The sequence below is a fragment of the Sorex fumeus genome, unplaced genomic scaffold (assembly GCF_029834395.1).
Source record: "Sorex fumeus unplaced genomic scaffold, SorFum_2.1 ptg000006l, whole genome shotgun sequence".
Lineage (NCBI taxonomy): Eukaryota > Metazoa > Chordata > Mammalia > Eulipotyphla > Soricidae > Sorex > Sorex fumeus.
Window position 1 is genome coordinate 8,360,001 of NW_026606063.1, and position 20,522 is coordinate 8,380,522.

The following is a 20,522-nucleotide window of genomic DNA, read 5'->3' on the forward strand; positions in this document are numbered from 1 at the left end:
AGCCTGGCAAGCTCCCCATGACGTATCTGACATGCCAAAAACAGTAACAACAAGCCTCAAAATGTGTTGTGAGACGTTACTGCTGCCCGCTCGAGAAATCAATGAACGGGAGAACAGTGGACAGTGATTTTTCTCCACAGAGAAGCAAAATCCCCTTTCTAGTTAGTAGGTGTAGATTGGGGAGGAGGAATGTGGCCTCTCTTTTTCTACCACCTGACAACAGGCTATTTAAGGAGCCCAGTTATTCTACTATCCCTCCTGCAAAATTACCAAGCGGTTTCCAAAATTACACTTAAGCTGAGACCTTTAGCAAATCAACCCTATAGGAAAAACAAGACAGTGGTCTTCTCGTGAAATGTAGTTCTTAAAAGTCAGTAAAATGAATGTGGCTTGGTGGGTGGTAAGAACGCCTGCCTCGCTTGCAGGAGGTCCTGGATTTGATGCCTGACACAAGGAACAGGCATCTGAAAAAGGCCTGTTCTTCCCGAGATTCTGTAATGTCAGAACTCAGAAGTAAAAAAGGAGAAGCATGAGGAAAATCAGCAAGAATGCACAAAACTAACCTGCTGCTCCGTGAAAAACCCACAACTACCTGGAACATCAGATTCTCAAAAGTTTCTGCCTCGTCACTGTGTTTCCAGCCAGCCACTTGGGGGCAAAGTAAATGCCACTAACCTTATCAACGCAAGGATCCCAACGAGGATTCCTTACCTCATTTCCAATGATGTCGATGTTTTGCTGGACCTGTGGGACCCACTGCCTTAAAATGGCAAATAATTCTGATACAGAAGTCTGGGGGTCAAAGAGAATTTCCTGGCATGACGTATCATTTGGATCAAAGAAAGAAAATTCTGTTGGAAATAAAAAGGCACAAAGGAAGGTGATAAAAAGTCGTCAAATAAATGTATCAACAATAACAGACAAGATGACAAGGATTTTAGCTACTGGTCCCTGGGCTTCAGGGCACTTCCTTCCCTTACCCCAGCTGTTTTCCCCCAGACCTCTACAGTTCTCAAGCTTTGCGTCTCTTCTCTGAGACTTCGCTGGGGAACTCCAACTGTCCTGATTTCTCAAAGCTCTGTCTCTGCAGCTCGGGAAAGCTTGCAGGGTTGTGGCCCAGGGCCTCTTGAGGCAGTTGTGACAGTTGTCTCTGAGGGGATCACAGCCCTCACTGACTCTAGTATATTGAAAGCCACATTTCATCTATGAACTTGCTTCTTGTTACCAATTTTTTTCCTTTTTGCTGCATTTTCAAACTTAAATTTTGTATGCAGTTAAATTTGCTCCTGTGCAGGACACAGTGAAGCTCAGAGATTCATCTAGACTTGATCCTGACTCAACCAATTGGGAGAACTTGGACACATGACTTTTTTCTCTCTGTCCCTTTGTTTCTTAGGTAAAATGAGAAGAATAGTAAGACCTACCTCATCTGACAGTTATGAGGATTCAATAAAGAAAATGCATATAAAAGTACCAGCACCTAGTGAACACTTAATAAAAGTAGCATACTATTATTATTACAGTAAAGGGCTATTGCTATTGTCAATGCCACTGATGGCAATAAAAGTGATGCTGACACATTGTATATGGGTCTTCACAGGCTGTGCTCCAACCCAGCCCCTTCCCATTCTGGCCATTATCCTTGGTTCAAATGTTTCTTCCTTTCTAGATCTCTGCTATTCAAAGTGTGGTTCTTACTAATAGCATTGGCATCACTAGGAGCTTGTTAGAAAAGGAAGACACAAATACACACACATTCTCTCTCTCTCTCTCTCTCTCTCTCTCTCTCTCTCTCTCTCTCTCTCTCTCTCACACACACACACACACACACACACACACACACACACACACTCCTCCCAGAGCCTCCCTCCTGAGACTTGCAGGGCAATACAACAGTCTAACAAGCCCCCTAAGTTGTCCCTATTTGCATTACTGCTTGAGAAACTGGTGCAGATGAACAGGAGAATCATTTTGTGTGTCTCCTTCCACAAAGAAATCCTGGTGAGATTTGGATTAGAATTGCAGTGATGGACAATTGAGTGCTCTTGGAGAAACTGAATTCGGAAAGCTTTGAGTCTTTTTCCTTTTCATTCAGGAACAGGAAGTGTCTCGGTAAGCTCCCCATGCTTCAATGTTCTTTAAACGTACCTCAATAATTCATTTGCATATTGCTTTATTGATTCTGCACTTGGCTTTTTTCCCATTGCATTTCAATCTTTATAATAGAAAACTGTGAAAACAATTCTTTTAGGTTTTTTTTTTAATTTTTATTAGTGAAACACCTTGAGGTACAGTTGTAGACTTAGAAGTTTTGGTGCTTGGGTTTCAGTTATACAATGATCGAGTACCCATCCCTCCACCAGTGCCAGTGCACATGCTAGGGGAAAAAGCAGCTCAGATAGAGAAGGGAACACCAAGTAAAGGGTGTTGGGAGGATCCTTCCAGGATGGGAGAAGCATGCCGAAAGTAGACTATAGACCCAACACAATTGCCACTCAGTGCCTATTTGTAAACCACAACACCCAAAAGGAGAGAGAGAACAAAGGGGAATGCCCTGCCACAGAGGCGGGGTGGGATGGGGGGAGGGGGGAGAGGGATACTGGGCACTGTGTAAATATTTTGAAGGGAAAAGTGATAGCAAACATATCACATACATCCACCAACACAATGATCAAGTGTTAGCATTGCCTTTAGCCCTTGGTTTTGGTTTTGGTTTTGGTTTTGGGTTTGGGTTTAGGGGCCATAGCTGGTGGTGGTCAGGGCTAGCTCCTGGCTCTGCGCTCAGGAATCACCTGTGGCTAGGTTCACCACGTGTGGTGCCAGGGATTGAATCCACGCCAGTCATTCACAAGGCAAGAGCCTTGTCCAATGCCCTAACTCTTCACCCTCTGCTTTTATATTAGTTGAAAATTGGTAAAGTCTTAAAGAGAAAACTGAAAGTCCTTCCAGTGTCTGTTCGTGCTCCACTTCTCTTGCTCCCCAAAGGGAAGCATCTTAAAGTATGAATGCTGTAGAGGGCATCATTTTTATGCTTCTTCACTTACATGAGTGCCCAGAAATAATAATTAGTACTGTTTCATGTATTTCTAGTTGCATAAAATAAAAAGTACAACTTTATTTGAGCCACAATTATTTGATACAGAGCCTTATGAACCCATGATAGAAACCTAATTCACTTATTAGTTGAACATAAAGTCCATTCTAAGAATATAACATGTTCTATCCATTCCTCTATGGAGACATTTCAATTTTCCTATTGTTTACTACCATAATCAATGCTAGAATGTTAAGTTTACTCTATTATCAGTTATATCTCCCATAAACTGTAGCACTGTAACACTGTTCTCCCATTGTTCATCGATTTGCTCGAGTGGGCACCAGTAACATCTCCATTGTGAGACTTGTTACTATTTTTGGCATATCAAATATGCCATGGGGAGCTTGCCAGGCTCTGCCATGCGGGCGGGATACTCTTGGTAGTTTGCCAGGCTCTCCGAGAGGGAGGGAGAGAGAGTTTATATCTCTCCTATAAACACATGATAAATATTCTTATTTAAGTATATATATATGATAATTAGATGCTAATTATACAAAATTTTAGACCAATTTTTTCCTGGCTTTTTTGTGGGGGCAGGGGTAGCACACCCAGTAGTGTTCAGGGCTTACTCCTGGCTCTGTGCCCCAGGGATCACTTCTGGCAGGGTACAGGGGACCACATGGGAGACAGGGATCGATTAAACCCTGGTCAGCCACATACAGGGCACTGACCCTAGCCTCTGTACTATTGCTACAACCCCTAGACCAATTTCTGATGAATCCATTAGACCAAACATCCCAGTTTCAGATGAAATTTACAAGAAAAACACTCAAGTCTGTGTTCAAAAAATAGCAAGGTGCCTGTCCATACTGCAACGTAGATTTTACCATCGTCGTCATTCCTTTGTCTAGACACACAGGACCATTCTGTGGTCGAAGATTTGGGGTTCGACCTCGTTCTGTTCCGAATCATTCTGATTCTCATCTAACAAGTTAGTCCTGCTCTGCTCTCCTGCAGATCCTTGGTTTTTAATGGATCTCTCAGTTCTGCAGTTCTGAAGCAGGGAGAATAGCATCTCCATGACCTTGCTTTGGAAAAAAGCATTGGAAATAACACCAGAAAAAGAAGAAAAGACTCCCAGGACTACTGCCACTCATGTCTACTGTAAAAATGAAACACGACTGTGATCCCATTCCGAAGAGCTATGGTCTCAGAAAGGAAACTAGACAATTGCAATTCAAGACGGAATGTGGCAAATGCCATTAGCAAGGTCCAAAGTGGGCTTCAGTTCAAGGCTTTTCCTGCATAACTGATTCTGTTCTATCTGAAAATAAACCCAGTCCATTTCTATAAAAGCTGCCAAGAGCTCCTAAGCATGGGTTTTATTGTAATACTTTCAATGATTGCGAGGTAAGCTGTTACAGGAACTGAACATACCAAAATGTCATACTTGGAGATAAGCAATTGCTCAGATGAATATGCCTAAAAACAAATTCGCAGTCCAGTAATTTTACAGCTACTAATATCTAAAATGGCATGAGCTCTACCACAGAAGACAAGCTGAAATGACACCCCAGTCCTATATAGCTTAAACTAAATTAGAAATGTAACAAATCTCTCAAATGCACCCTCCTCATTTTCTTTTCTCAACTAGCTCACAAAAGTAAGATCCTAGGGGAAATGAATCTAAACAGATTAAAAACTAGACAATGTCTAAATTTACATGTTTCAGAGGAAATTTCAGTGAAGCAACTTACTTTCCTACATTCCAGGGAAAGGTTTCTCACCTTTCTGTGCCTACGTATGGGACTTTTATGTTGTTTTGTTTTGTTTTGTTTTGTTTTTTTTGGTGAAGGAAGGATGGTGTGGCTTTCCATCTCTAAAGTATTCGTTTTCATTTTTTTTTATTTTTTTATTATTTTATTTTATTTTTTATTAGTTTTATGTTTTACTGTATTTTATTTGTGCATGCATTGATTATTATAATGGAATACAGCACCAGACCTGAATTAGCTTCCTTCCATACCAAACTTATTACATGGTCACCCAAATTTGCATTTTTCAAGCAGTAGAGTCTTGATTAGTTCATGAAGATCCTGGTGTTCCAGAGATAGCTGGGCTTGGCACCGTGGGTAGTTCACGGGCCTTTTAAATCTTTTTTTTTTTTTTAGTACATGGCATTTTAGCAAGTCAGTCTATTTAACCGAAATAAATACATCAATAGCAGAAGAATGCTAGATATCTAAGCACCATTGAATTCTAAAAATAATATCCTCCAAATCCATCATGGTGCTTAAAATGAACATTTTTACATAATACAAATGCTGACAGCAGAAATAAAGAGTTTAGCTTAAGAGGCAGAAAAGGCAATAAGCAATTGTATTTTGGAAAAGGGAAAACTAGCAATTTTATGAAAACTGTAGCAAGTCGCTTTAGGAAAAACTAAGTACATAAAGGCCCTAAAGACAGAGATCAAGTCACTGAGCACAGAAAATATATCTGGAGGGGTCAGAGACAGTAGCATGAGGAGGCTGCTTGCACTGTCTACATCCATCCCAGGTTTAATGCCCAGCACTCATATGGCCCCTGATGCACCCCAGGAGTGACACCCAAACACAGAACCAGAAGTAAGCCCTGAGCATGCTAGCTGTGGCCCAAAACCCCCAAAAAAATAATAAGAAAAATTAAAATGTATCTAGCTACTTAACATACCGCAGTCCGAAGGCATTGGCGCTGCAGAAATGGAAAAGATAACTGGTGTTTCTGATCCTGGAAATAAAAACGGGTATCTTCCAATCAAAGACTGTCCTTCTAATGGAAAATCTGGAAGGTCCTCTATGGTCATCTTCTAGAAAGCCACCTTTAATGAGAAAAGAGGAAATGGCTTTTATATCTTTCGGCAACTTACAACAATTCCCTTCAATCACAACAAGTCTGTAAATTTTTTTTTACAATCTTACATTTTTTCCAAATGACAATTTAAACTTCAACCTTCAATGTCTAAAAGAGAGAAAAGAAGGGTAAAGAAATAAAGAAGACCATTCTTTTCTAAAACTGCTGCCCAAGAATGCACATAGTTTCCTAGGGCTTCTTTTCAGTCAGTAGCACACATCAGCTTTTCAGACAAATGCTCAGGAGTAATGACAACACTTTCTCCAATAACATGAAAGTAAGTTTTAATGCTGAGCTCATCTACTGGGTGGAACTCTCTCCATCTCAGTGCAGACCTGGGCACATTGCCTTTAACTTTCCATACAACCTGGCACAGGCAAAGGCATGTCATCCTGTAGCTGGAGCCATGTGCTTCTCATGAGAAAACAATCTAGTTTAAAAAGTACTGGTTGGGGGCTGGAGCAATAGTACAGTGGGTAGGGCGTTTGACTTGCATGAGGCCGATCCAGGTTCAATTCCCAGCACCCCATATGGTCCCCTGAGCACCACTGGGAGTAATTTCTGAGATGTGACCCAAAAAGCAAATAAAAAATAAATAAATAAAACACACTGGTTCTTTTCTGATACCCCAGAAAACTTTGTTGAAAACCATAAAATGAATCTAAAATCTTCGATGCACAGTTGCACTTCTTACAATGTACAGGATCTGTTCTAAGCCAGTCAGAGATAGAAACCAAGTCTTTTAAACCAAAGCACTTGTGTTACCTTTTCTTCCTAGAAAACGTGAGCACTTAAATGGTACCCCCTCCCACAGAGCTGAAATGATGTGGAACGCAGAGAAAGTGGCAGTCAGAAACTGGCACATATCAAAAAAGAACAAGAACCACCAGTGCTGGCGCAGATGCAGGGAGAAAGGGACTGTCATTCATTGTTGGTGGGAATGCTGACTAGTCAAACCTTTTTGGAAAACAATATGGACATTCCTCCAAAACTAGAAATTGAGCTTCCATATGACCCAGCAATACCACTTCTGGGAATATATCCCAGGAGTGCAAAAACTAAAAAAAAAAAAAAAAAAAAAAAAAGAATAGAAACAACATCTGCACTTGTATGTTTATTGCAGCACTGTTCACAATAGCCAGAATCTGGAAAAAGCCCGAGTGCCCAAGAACAGATGACTGGTTAAAGAAACTTTGGTACAACTACACAGTAGAATACTATGCAGCTGTGAGAAAAGATGAATTCATGAAATTTGTTTGTAAGTGAATGGACATGGAGAATATCATACTACGTGACATGAGTCAGAAGGAGAGAGAGAGAGAGAGAGAATAACTACACTCATCTGTGGAATATAAAATAACATAATAGTTTACTAATACCTAAGGACAGTAGAGACTAGGGCTAGGAAGACTGCTCCATGCTATGGAAGCCGGCCTCATGTGCTGAGGGGAAAGGCAACTGAGATGGAGAAGGGTCCACTAAGTAAAAAAAGAACTGATGGACTGGGGGGATCACTTGGATGGGAGAACTGATGGACTGGGGGGATCACTTGGGATGGGAGATGCATGCTGAAAGTAGACTGAGGACCAAACATGATGGCCTCTTACTAACTGTATTACAAACCATAATGCCCAAAAGTAGAGAAAAAGAAGGAAGGTGCCTGCCACAGAGGCAGGAGGGTAGGATGGGGTGGGGGTAACAGGGAGGGATACTGGGAACATTGGTGGTAGAAAATGCACACTGGTGAAGGGATGGGTGCTCAATCATTGTATGACTGAAACCCCCCAATCATGAAAGCTCTGTAACTGTATCTCATGGTGATTCAGTTAAAAAAAAGACAAGCAGATAAAGTCGTAGTTAAACTGACCCCCACATTCAACATCTTCCAATTTGTCTTGTATCAAATCTTTAAAATCTAGGATATTATAAATCTCATTATCTGTTCCTAAATATGGATAAATAGGATATCTTATTATGAAATAAAATTGAAATAATTTTGATTATTTCTGTTGAAAGAATAGAATCAGTAAGAGTAGCCAATAATTCCATGATAATAATCACTATCACTAGCACTATCATCCTGTAGTTCATCGATTTTCTGGGGCGGGCACCAGTAACGTCTCCATTTGTCCTTGTCATGTACTAGGGTAACCCGATGGCATATTCGGGGCTCTTTCAGGGTCAGGGGAATGAGGACCATCATTGTTACTGTTTTGGGCATATCAAGTACACCACAGGTGGCTTGCCAGGCTCTGCCGTGTGGGCGGGATATTCTCGGTAGCTTGCTGGGCTTTCCGAGAGGGATGGAGGCTTTTGGTGCAGCCCCTGATAATAATAATAATGTCCACTGTCCTCCCGTTGTTCATCGATTTGCTCGAGCGGGCCCAGTAACGTCTCCATTGTGAGACTTCTTGTTACTGTGTTTGGCATATTGAATACTCTCGTTAGCTTGCCAGGCTCTCTGAGAGGGGTGGAGGAATCGAACCCGGCTTGGCCGGGCTGGCTGAGCGCAAGGCAAACAAACGCCCTACTGCTGTGCCGCTGTGCTATCACTCCAGCCTAATAATAATAATAATAATATCATCATAATAATGCCAAGCTAAATATTACTTTATATGCTGTATTTAATGTTGGTTCACCAACTGTGTATCAGCTTTGCTCTACCTTCACCATCTACTCCAGGGAAGTCACCTCCCTGAGCTGGCTCCTTTTCAAATCCATTCATGCTCTCCCACACTAGTAGGAACCAGAGAAAAGTAAGATGCTTTCTTTTTTCTCGTTAAAACAAATTTGTAAGAACTTGGATACAATTTATTAAAGAGCCAAATCCAGTGTTATTCTGCTAAGGATATTCAAGTGTTTTCCAACACTAAGACAAATTTGATGTTAACTTTGCCACATCAGGAGGAAAATAACAGGATACTGGGATCAAACAGCATCACCAAAAAGTCACATACACCACCAACATACTGACGTGTCTCAGGGTTGAAATAACCCAAGTGTCTTCTCACTGGCTCCTAAAAAAAGCCAAGGAGCAGAAACAAAGCCTAATACATGTCTATCAAGTAACCACTATTTACAAGACAATACACCCTTCTAGATGTTGCAGAAAACACAAAAATAAGTAATGGGTGATCCCTGCTTCTCGGGTGGCTTACAATCTACCAGGGTGACTAAAATAGCACTGACAGGTGCTGTAGGTGACGAAATAAATGGAACACGTTCCAGCAAGTACAAGAACACTTGCTCTGGGAGCTTCCCGGAATCAGAAGAGGAGCAGTGAAGAAAAGAGCACTGAGATGGCCCCTGGAAGATGAGTAGGCAGGCCGTGGGCAGAACTTTAAAAGGGAAGAGAACTTTAATGGAGGAATGAGCTGAACTTGGGGTGCGTGTAGGAAAAGTGACAGTCAGCTGTAAAGGTGTTTTAGGGCTGCACTCCGGGGTATGTTAAATACCTAATCAAAGACAACCACCGAATTCCAGAAGCACAGATGTTGACAAGGAGAGCATCCTGGATTTAAGCTAGGAGATAGGAAAATGAATCGGACTCCAGTGACACTTTAGGACTTAGTCATGTTTACTCTTAGTTCTTCAACAAAATGGTCATAAAATTGTCTATATTTCTGTTAGTTACACTTGAAATCAAACAGCTGCAGAGCATATTTTTACTTCTTTGTAGACTTTTGAGATATCCAAAGTGAGAGCTGTATTTTATACTAGTATCACTTGCCACTAGAGTTAACTCAGTGTCTTGTTCCTATTTGATGACTATGAACATCCTGGTTTCAAAGTTGAAAGATAATTCATTCAATATAGCATAGCCAGAAACTTTATGATTTTACAGGTTAGATTTTTCAGGCCCAGAAGTTACTGTATTGCCTGACCAAAAGTGAACTTCCTTTGTATTTTATGAATTCATTGCATTTTCTTTAAACCTATTCCCTTTCCTTTATGAAAAACCTAAACCACTACCTTTTTGTTCCCCAAAGAAAAACCATGAATCTTTACAAGCTTTGTAGAGAGTCTTAAAGTCCTTCCCTATACATTTTTTTTCAAGATCTGAAAATGTATGACATGTCAAGACTTGGTCAAACATGGAGAATGTTTCTTTGAACTGACTGGTTCCTTTTAAGTCTTGTTATATCTCTGATTGTTTTGAGGAAGACTACAATTTAAAAAAGAAAGAAAGAAAGAAAGAAAGAAAGAAAGGAAAAGAAGCCCTGGTCTACTGTATATACATCAGAAATACAGTAACTAGAATCAAATTCTAGAACCAAGCTTTGATTTCAATCAAATTCTATTCCATCTCTGACTGAAAAAATAGTATAGCAGCTAGGGCACTTGATTGCACGCAGCCAACCCAGTTTCGATTTTCAGCATCCCATATGCCTGCCAGAAATCAGCAATGATCACGGAGTGCAGAGCCAGGAATAACCTCTGAGAACCACTGGGTGTGACCCCCAGAAACAAAACCAAATCCTACTCCATCAGCCCAAATTAACTCTGAACAAAAAAAAAAAAAAAAACTTGTCATAAGACTCAATCTCTCAAATGTTAGGATTCCTGCTCCTTGCCCTAAGACAAAGCAGCAGAGATGAGAGAGGTCTGTAACCTCTTCAGAGGGGTACAGGAATATGCGTGGCCCACTAGGAAACTTCCGAGGCCAAGAGACCCTTGCATTTATTTGAAATACGGTTTCAGGAGCATCCTTGAGCTATTAACCTCACATAGACCCAAGCTGTGTGTCCACGACAGTTGGAAGCATGAGGCACTTCCATTAAACCACCAGCAGGATTTTATCCAGTGACCTGGTTTTTATTGAGATTCCCAAAGAGGTAAACTAACCAAAGAAGACATTTAAAACACTTCTCAGAATCCATTTTTTTAAATCTACATACGACCTCTTCAATCACTGGACAGGTTTGTGCAATACTTGCCTTTCGGTCAAGCTCTAGGCCCTGACAAGACCAGAAGTGACCTGCCCTAAAGAAATCTGTTCAGTTTGTGGACAAGGAGCCGCTGTTTCTTTCTAAATCCTAGACCAGGCAGAGCAAAGGTTAAAGGCAGATACGCTGGCATGTAGATTCCCACTGCCAATGGGATTTTCCAAGAGGTCTACAAGACAGATTGCTGGACCACAGAACAGGAAAGAAAGAGCATCTCTGACACCAGAGATCCCAGACAGGATAGAGACCTCCCCGGGGTTAAATAGTTTACAGCTACCCACAACTGGGCAACTACCAACCACATCTGGTTACATAAATGAAGTTAGAACCACAGTTCCTCCATCCCTCCAGCCTCACTCAACACACACCCGTGGCCAGAAGCTACCAGAGCAAAGAGCACCCAAAGAACTCCTCCCGGCTTGCGCTGAGTTCTACTGACTAGCGCCGAAGTAGCTGTCAAAACACTGTCAAACTCCAGCAGAGAAAAGCAATCTACAGATGCCCGAAACTATAAAAAGGCCAACCCCCCAAAGCAATTCCACAGCGGCATGATTAATTTTGCATAATTAATGAGGAACAATCAGCCCAAATTTCACCCTATGTTTGTAGGTTTAAACGGGGAGGGGAGGGGGCTGTTGATTCTATAACATAACAGTATGTATCTTAAAACTGAAGTTTGTACCAGCAATGTGAGACCCCCAAATAAAGAGCACTATTTAAAAGAGGTCCGGATATGGTGGACTGTATCTGGTAAACCCAAATGCCTAAAATAAACACTCCAAATAAAATACCATATGCCAAATCTGCCATGAAATAGAAAAGAACGTATTTATTACATTTCAAGAGCCAATTTCACAGCGCAGGTGGCTCACATCAAAAGACTTTTAAATGCATGTTGGTGTTCGCAAACTGAGCACCAGGATGTTTTGGATTGTTGAAGGGATGGACGCATTATCCATCCTCTCTTCTCCCCACCCCCACCCCCCCTTACCACACACACACGCCCGTTGTTACATGTCCTACACCGCGGGAACTTTTGCATTTACACGCATCCTTTTCAAATGGGGCAGAAGATTCACAAGTGAAACTATCAAAGTATGTGGTGGCTGTTTCTAAGAAGGAAGAAAAAAATTTTTTTTAATTGCTATTGAACTTTTTTCAAAGGTTCTGATGTATATACTCTGATGCTGCTACAATATCAACCACGGTCTAACGGGTGAGCAGAGAAAGCAACGGATCCCCCCCACCCCCTTGAGAATACCATCTTGTTACATATCAAAACATTGTGTCCAGACACAGCTCAGGATGCCAGAACCCCCTGACATCTCATTGAAACAGACAGCTGATGCTCAAAACGCCTCCTGCTCAGGCGCAAGGCTACAGTACCGCGCCTCTGCGAGCCGGGCAGCTCTCCACGCGCCTGGCCCGCGACTTCTCTCTCCCCCAGCGCCCCCCACAATTTAGAATTGAGCCATCTGGGGTCGTCAACGATGGGGAGCAAAGTCATCTGGTTGAGCTTTGAATTCCCTACGGTTGAAAAAATAAAAAAGGGGGGTTTCTCCAACCGATTCCCGAGCAGAGAGGGAGGGAGCCTGCGACCGGGGGTTCCAGGGTAACCGCCACGGGCAGTTCCCACGCGGCCAGCTCGGCCGGGCAGGAGGCGCAGCACCCGCACCCCTCGCCGCGATGCAGCTCAACGCCCCCACCGCCCCCCACCGCCAGCCCCCCTGGAAACCAGGCCGCCCCGGGGAGGCCTCCCGCCTCCCACGCGCCCCCCATCCCGGCGCCCACCCGGATCGCCTCGGCGCGGCCTTTCCCCGAACTGCCGAGCGGCCCGCAGGCCCCGCGCCCGCGCCCCACCTGCCTCCTCGGGTCGGGTCGGGTCGGGGCCGCCGGCTGGGCACGCGGGGGGCGCCGAGGCCAGGCCAGGGCGCGCTCCTGCGCCCGGCGCGCTCCCTCCCGCCGCGCGCGCTCCGGGCCGGGCCCACGCGGGGCGGCGCGCGCGCAGTGCGGGCGTCGGGGCGGCGCGCAGGCCCGGCCGGGTCCCGCGCACGCGCCGGCCACCGAGGGCCACGGGGCGGGGGCGCGCGCCTGCGCCCGGTCACCTGCGCCCGCGCCCGGCCGGGGCTGCCCGAGGTCACCTTGCGCCGCAGCCTCGAGCCGGCCAGCGGGGGTCTCCTCCCACCCTGGCTCCGGAGCTGGCGGCGCCGCTTACCTTTTTTGGGGGGGGTAGGGGGACTCTCCAGGGGGAGGGGGTCTAGGCCCGTGCGCGGGCCCCCAAGTCAGTGACATCCACACTGGAAATAGCCTAGTTTGGGCGATCCCCGAGTTGAATCAGGACACCCCAGAGGGGTCAGCCCGGGGAGTTCAGGCGCCGGGTCTCGCCTGCACCTGCTTCTGTCTCCAGCGCATTCCTGAGATGCTGACAGCTAACCTGGCATCCTGGCTCTCTTGTCTACCAGGGCAAAGGAAGGTATTTGACTCTTCATGAGTTCCCCTAAGGACTAATGAAAGTCCGTTGTTCCCGGGACTGCGGGTTTGAACCCTGAGTCAGGAGAGTGACACCCTAACCGCTCTCTCTCTCTGAGGCCCTTCTGTTCTGGCTCCCGGATACAAACGGGCCGCACTGTTCTGCCACGTACCCCAGCCCAGTGCCTGACAATAGCACAGACGGAAGGAGAGGAGGACGAAGGAGGGAGGAGGGAAAGAAGCGAGCAAGCCAAGAAGGAACGGTGGAAGGAGACAGATGGAAAGGAAAGATGGAAAGGAAAAAGGAAGGCACGAGAGGGGAGAAAGGGGGAGGGGAGCTCCAGCACATCCGAGCATCTTTTTGTTAGAAGTATTAGTTCCGGGGAAGAGAAAAGACCCCCGGCAGTAGCTTTAGTCTCCCTTCCTGGGCTGTGAGCACTTCCTGCGGCGGGAGCTGTCTTCCTTTGAAAGTTGTCATTTTACCCCCCAGCACCTTTGTTGAGTTATTTCACCTCAGAATTTAATATCCACATCCCTGCATCTCCCCCTCATTGGATTCTGCTTCTGCTTAGGGTCCCCGTGATCACTTGACTCTAAGGTAGCCATCCAGGCCACTCTTTCTGGGTCATAGCCGAGACCCTACTCACCATCGTAGAGGGACTTGGTGACGCGCTCACACTTGGTCCAGAATATGCTTAATGGGATGCTCCGTAACGAATTGCCTGTCCTGATGAGCACAGAGCAACTGCCAGGTCATTCTAGGTCCTATGCTTCCATTAGGATCGCTCAAAATATCAATCCAGCTGTTCGCAGCATCGCATGAAATGGTTGAATCAGGTGGCACATGATTTCTGCCGGCTAAAACTCTTAGAACTTACGCAACGTTTAAATACCATGACCAGCCCACAATCCCTGGTCCACTGCCAAGCGCTCTTGTCCCTGCAGGTTCAGCAGCATCTTGTACTCTTAGAGATAATTTGACATAGCCACTTCCTGCTCCCTTTAGGGGTTCCACCTCTCTCTTGGGACTCTCAGCACACCCTTGTCTTGTCTCAGCCTGCCGGAGCTGGATAAAAGCAGCCAAGCAGTCTGCTTCTGCTTCGCTTGATACAACTGCAAAGGAGCCCTGCTGTCACCAAGCCACAGAAACTCATCACAATCTGTATATTTCGGAAGGTGTTATTAAGAGAACTGTCCACTGCTCTTCAGCTTGCTTTTGCTACTGGTTTAATTCACCCCTCTATGGGGCCACTATAAGTAAGTGATAGGGTGTGGTTAGTCCAATTGCTCTTAATTGTAATTTAAAACAAAAAAAACAGAAAAACTCCCTGAACCAGCCAGGGCACTGGCTTTTTCTGCTATAACCAAACAGAAGAGAGTTCCCAGGCAAATTCCCAAGCCATGGGAGTCTCCCACTTACCTGGTTGCGTTTATTCGAAAACAGGAGTCACTCCCTCGGCCATCACCAAGAAACAAGTGCCCTCTGGAATCCTGGTATACTCCATGAGTCATCCTCTTAGCACCAGGCAGTTCCCAGTTAACAATTGTTGAATTGGACTGGCTGGTGACTTGGGGCAGGACTTGTCACTGGGATCAACCAATAGGGTGACCAGATACATGAGGACTTGGTCGCACTTGCAAATGTAGTTATATGTATACTATCAGAGCACTGGATAGAGCTGTTAGCAGTTTGCTGTTTGTAGATCATGTGATCATCATAGCACAGCCAGCAAAATTAACTATTAGAAGCAATAAGTGAGTTCAACAAGGTTGCCAAGTACAAGATCAATTTCGAAAAATCAATATTTCCTCCCCATCAGCAGTTAGCAACCAGGAAATACAATAGACAATGAGACCATTCACAATAGCAATAAAACTTCAGAGAATAAGATCCAGGAACCAACCTAACAACTTGCAAGAACTCTATGGAGAATGTTTCAAAACTATAATTAAAAGCAAAAAAAGAAAATTGAATAAATGAAGACATGCATGGGTAGGAAGACTTTATATTATTAAATATGCCCATTTAACTTCTGAATTCAGTGTCAGAGCAACCCAAAATACCAGCAAGAAATCAAACTGAAGGAATGGCAATACACTCAGAACATGTATGACAGAGCTTGGCATGTGGTTCAAGTGGTAGAGGCCCAGGGTTTGATTCCCAATATCACATGACTCCCCTTCTCCCATGCATAGCTGATGTGATCCCTCCCACTACAGTGCAACAAATTCAATATATAAGGAAAACACAAACTTAAAGAATCAATTTTTTTAAAGCACAGAAGGGAAAACTGCTCTACCGGATATTAGGACACTACCACATAGTTAAAAAAAATAACATGGTTATAATCTCATAAATGGCCATGATCCAGAGCCTCATTATAAATCTCTCAGAAGAGAGCATAAAACGGCATGCCATAACCATGCTGCCGGATACCTTACCAGGCTGTTTCATTCGGGGCAACCCAGAGAGGGGCAGGTGAGGCCCCTCCCTGCCCCTAGGACACAGCCCTGGCAGCCAAAATCCTCCAAAACTCAACTGCCACCATGCTCACAGCCACTCTCTGCATGTGTGGGCTGAGCCTCTCACCCTTGCGTGAAACTACTCCTGGACCGTGCAGCCTTGACATCTCATACTTGACATCACTAATATTCCAAGAGTAGCACATCACATTTGATGGGGTTTAAAGTAGAGTGCAATCAATCTTAGGAGGATATATGTATATATATATACATATAAATAAGTAAGCACACAAGGCTCAACCTTTAACAACATGATAGTAATCTCTTATATTAGGACTTAATAGCCCCTGGATGAAATACAACAATCTTCACACACTTTCCTCTAAGGAAACTTTTTTGGATCATTTTCAGAGGTTTATTCATAACAAAATAAATTATTTCTGTTCTGCTTTGGGGCAAGGGTTGGAAACATCCAAAATATAGTGGTGGGAAGGTGTAATGATGGTGGGATTGGTGTTTGAATATTAAATGTTATCAATTATTGTGAACTACTTTATAAAAATAAAATTAAATTTACAAAAATGTTTAAAAACAAAATAAATAAATAAACATGGGACAAGAACCAGAACAAATAGAATAGCTACGAGGAGTAGAGAGTTCAGAAGCAAACCCAGGGGATCTCAGGGTACATAATTATTCAGAAGATGGTTCTGGGGATACTGACTTAATTTCAGAGCAAAAAGTTGAATGGGCCATGCCTGACACATGCACAGATAAGCTCTATATAGATTAAAAATCAAGATATGAAAGAGAAAGAAAAAGTGAGAATATCTCTATGGAAGTGGGGGAGAGTTTTACTTCCTAAAAACAAGATTGTAAAAGCACAAACCTTAAAGCAAATTATTGAGAGACTTGACAACATCACAATTAACTTTTATCTTCAGCGAATAATACCATAGAAAGACTAGTAAACTGAGAGAATGGTATTGGCTGGGGTGTCTAAAGTATATAGGGAACTTATGTACTCTACAAAAATCAAGAAAATTCTATGTTAAAATGATAAAACTGGGGCTGGAGTGATAGTACAGTGGGTAGGGCATTTGCCTTGCACGAGACCAACCCGGGTTCGATTCCCTGCATTGCATATGGTCTCCCAAGCACCACCAGGAGTAATTCCTGAGTGCAAAGCCAGGAGTAACCCCTGTGCATCGCCAGTTGTGACCCAAAAAGCAAATAAAATAAAATAAAATTATAAAACTGTAAGATTAGGTGATTCACAGGAGGAAAATTCATAATGCAAAGGATGCAAAGAATAGATGATAGCAATGAGAATAGACACACAAACAGATTGTACTATCTCTAGTCACCAGTTTGCTGGTATATATTTAAAAACCAACTCTCACTGGTGAGGGTGGAGGGGGAGAGCAAGTCCTAATGTGTGGTAGTTGCCAATTTCCATGCTGCAAGTACTCTCACTTGCCAATTTTGAGCTACGGGTGTGTGAACTAAACAAGGAGTCGAGAAGTACTTCCCAGCTGTACAAACGTACAAAATGAGCTCTACTGTGCCAACTTTGGCATACCACTTGCTTTTCCCATGAGCCAGAATCAGAAAAATCATCCTAAATTTTGACCAAACTATGAGGAAATGAGGATCCTCATGCCCCACTGATGGAAATGTAAACCTATAAATACATTCTGGAAAGCAATCCAGCAGAACTGAAGAAGAGATCAGCACGCTTTATAACTGGGCAACCACCTTTCCTCAGAGTTCCCATTAGACAAGCCCTTCCATAAAACTGTAAGAACATTTTCCATGTGGTTTTGCGGACACCTATCTCTCATTTATCAGAGATCTCTTTCAATCCAGGCCTTGAAATTCATTCTCTATTTTCATATCCCCCACTTTTTAAAACTCTGATCCTGAACTTCTAGACATATGTCTACAAGTCATCAGTAGCACATTAAATATAGGACCCTTCCTCATATCGTCTTCCTCAGTAAATGGTATATTCCATTTGCTCACTGGAGTCATCCTTTTTATTTATTTATTTATTTACTTGTTATTTGTGCTATCGCTCCGATAGCACAGCGGTAGAGAGTTTGCCTTGCAAGCAGCCAACATGGGCGACCCGAGTTTGATTCCTCCGCCCCTCTCGGAGAGCCCGGCAAGCTACCGAGAGTATCTCACCCATACGGCAGAGCCTGGCAAGCTCCCCGTGACATATTCGATACGCCAGACACAGTAACAACAAAGTCTCCAATGGAGACGTTACTGGGCCCGCTCGAGCAAATCGACGAACAACGGGAGGGCCTTTACCTTTACCTTTACTTGTTATTTACTTTTTTCACTTATGGAGTCATCTTTTCTTTCACATTGCTGGCTTCCTTAGTCATCAAGAGAGAAAGATGGGGCTGGAGCAATAGCACAGGGGGTAGGGCATTTGCCTTGCATGCAACCGACCCGGGCTCAATTCCCAGCATCCCATTTGGTCCCCCGAGCACCACCAAGAGTAAGTCAAAATATTCATCATTATTAAAACCTACTGATGCGTATGTTATTCTTTCTTCTATTGTGTAATTTTTAGCTTTCTATTTCCATGAGCTTTAAAAGAAAAGATTCCAAGAGGTCAGGAGATTTAGTCTATTTCTGTCACTGTTCTATTCTAGTATACTCCGCACACTCAATAAATATTGGTTGATTGAGTAGACCTGATTCTTTAAGATTTCTCTCCAGGGAATTTGGAAACCACGGGCATTACCTCTGTATCACATTCAGGCACACTCTCCAAAATGTAAGGCGTTCATATATTACTAAAGCACCATTAAGTTGTCTTTCCAGCAGCTGTTTACAAAACCAATATAGTTTCATTTCTGTTCACTGTCAACCATCAGCTACCTTAATAGCATCTTGATTAGGGGTTGAAAGAATGTCAGACCCACTGGAGTGGGTAGAGAACAGCTTGCACCTTGTCAACCACGAATCAAATGACTCACCTAACAAAGAAAGTCACTGACAGACCAATTAGCTAATACTGAGTCATGGGAAAGTCTCCTTCTTGGCAAAAGCAGCCCGGATAATCAGCTCATCTCTGACACATCTCATCTCTCTGTATTTGAAATATCAGGGAATGGTTAAAGTAAAAAAAAAGAAATATAAATTGCTTTCTTAGAGTCACATGGGGGTCAACCTAAGAAGAATGTCATAGTCTTTTTAAGACCCGTTAAAACACATCATGCAATATCTTTATTATCACCACAATAATCACAACCATAATGACATCTTATTATCTCATTCCTACTTTGGACAAACTTGCAGGCTATCGAATATAGCCTGCCCACAGGGCAGAGTCTGGCAAACTCCCCGTGGCCTACCAAATATGCCAAATACCAGTAACAATGATGGGTCTCATTCTCCTAAAGAGCCGTGAATATAATCTCAGGGCTAGGATGAAAGAGACGTTACTGGGGCCTGCTCGAGGCAATCGACAATTAACAGGATGATGAAATGAAAATGAAATGAAATAATGACGCTTAGGAAGGCAACCAAATTGCATATGGGTCAATCAAGTAGCCAGCAACACTCTAAGTGCCAGCTCCATGAACGGATATACAGGGCCAAGAACAGTGTAAGAATGAATCACTTCTTGGGACTGGGGTGGGAGTACAGCCTGGCCTTGTATGCAGCTGATGTGGGTTTGATCCCCTGTAGCACATAGTGTCTCCCAAGCCCTGCCAGGTGTGATCCCTGAGCAGAGTCCTGAGCACAGTCAGGTAGAACCCCAAAACAAACAAAAAGAATCTGGTAAAGAAGGGAAAGTGTCCTGGCTGCACCTGTGGACAATCTTAATTGGAACTCCAGCATCGGCTCTCCCTAGTTCTGTCATTTAACCTCATAAATGTCATTTAACATTTAACCTTTCCAAGTGGTATAAAGAATACTTGCTGCCAGTAACGGTTGCAAGAGCAAGGCCTGCCTCTGAGATCATTCAGTCCATAGCATGATAGAGATTCGCGTGTGCTAATCAATCACAAGCTTGAGGAAAGAACAACAGCACCTGCACGTGAGTTCCAGGCATGCCCTGAAAGAGAACATATTGCAAGTCATGGGGGTCATGGACAGCTTCGAGGAAGAGGTGGTTTTGAGGTAGGTAGCACTGTCTGTAGCACTGTCCTCCCGTTGTTCATCAATTTACTCGAGCAGACACCAGTAATGTCTCCATTGTGAGACTTGTTGTTACTGTTTTTGGCATATCGAATACGCCACGGGGAGCTTGTCAGGCTCTGCCGTGTGGGCAGGATACTCTCAGTAGCTTGCCGGGATCTCTGAGAGGGACAAGAGAGATGGAGGAATCGAACCCGGGTCAGCCGCATGCAAGGCAAACACCCTACCAGCTGTGCCATCGCTCCAGCTTATCCATTTAAAAAAGCTCAGGGATTTTCCTTTTACTCAGGTTTAAGATACTTCCAGGAAGCAGAAGAGAGGTAGGTGGGGAGGATAATAAGATTCATTTTCTGAGTCTAGTATATACTGTATCATGTACTAAACACTTTTAAGAACTGTTTTACTCCTGAAGAAGTAATAGAATCATGGTAAGACACACAGTTACAAAGTTGTTCAGGATTGGGTTTCAGTCATACAATGTTTCAACAAACCAGTGTACATTTCCCACCACCAATGCCCCCCCACCTGCTTCTATACACTTATCTATCTAT

At 43.7% G+C, this 20,522-nt stretch overlaps 1 protein-coding gene across 1 annotated transcript in view; it reads right to left on the bottom strand.

The window, feature by feature from the left end:
- Window positions 1-12,758, bottom strand: part of CLIP4 (CAP-Gly domain containing linker protein family member 4) — a 69,510-nt gene extending 56,752 nt beyond the window's left edge. The window contains exons 1-3 of the mRNA XM_056129882.1: window positions 12,736-12,758; window positions 5,750-5,897; window positions 712-851 (exon numbers count right to left, since the gene is read on the bottom strand). Coding sequence (XP_055985857.1) covers window positions 712-851; window positions 5,750-5,882 — 273 coding nt within the window. The 5' untranslated portion in view covers window positions 5,883-5,897; window positions 12,736-12,758. The remainder of the gene's footprint in view (window positions 1-711; window positions 852-5,749; window positions 5,898-12,735) is intronic.
- Window positions 12,759-20,522: the final 7,764 nt, after the last annotated feature.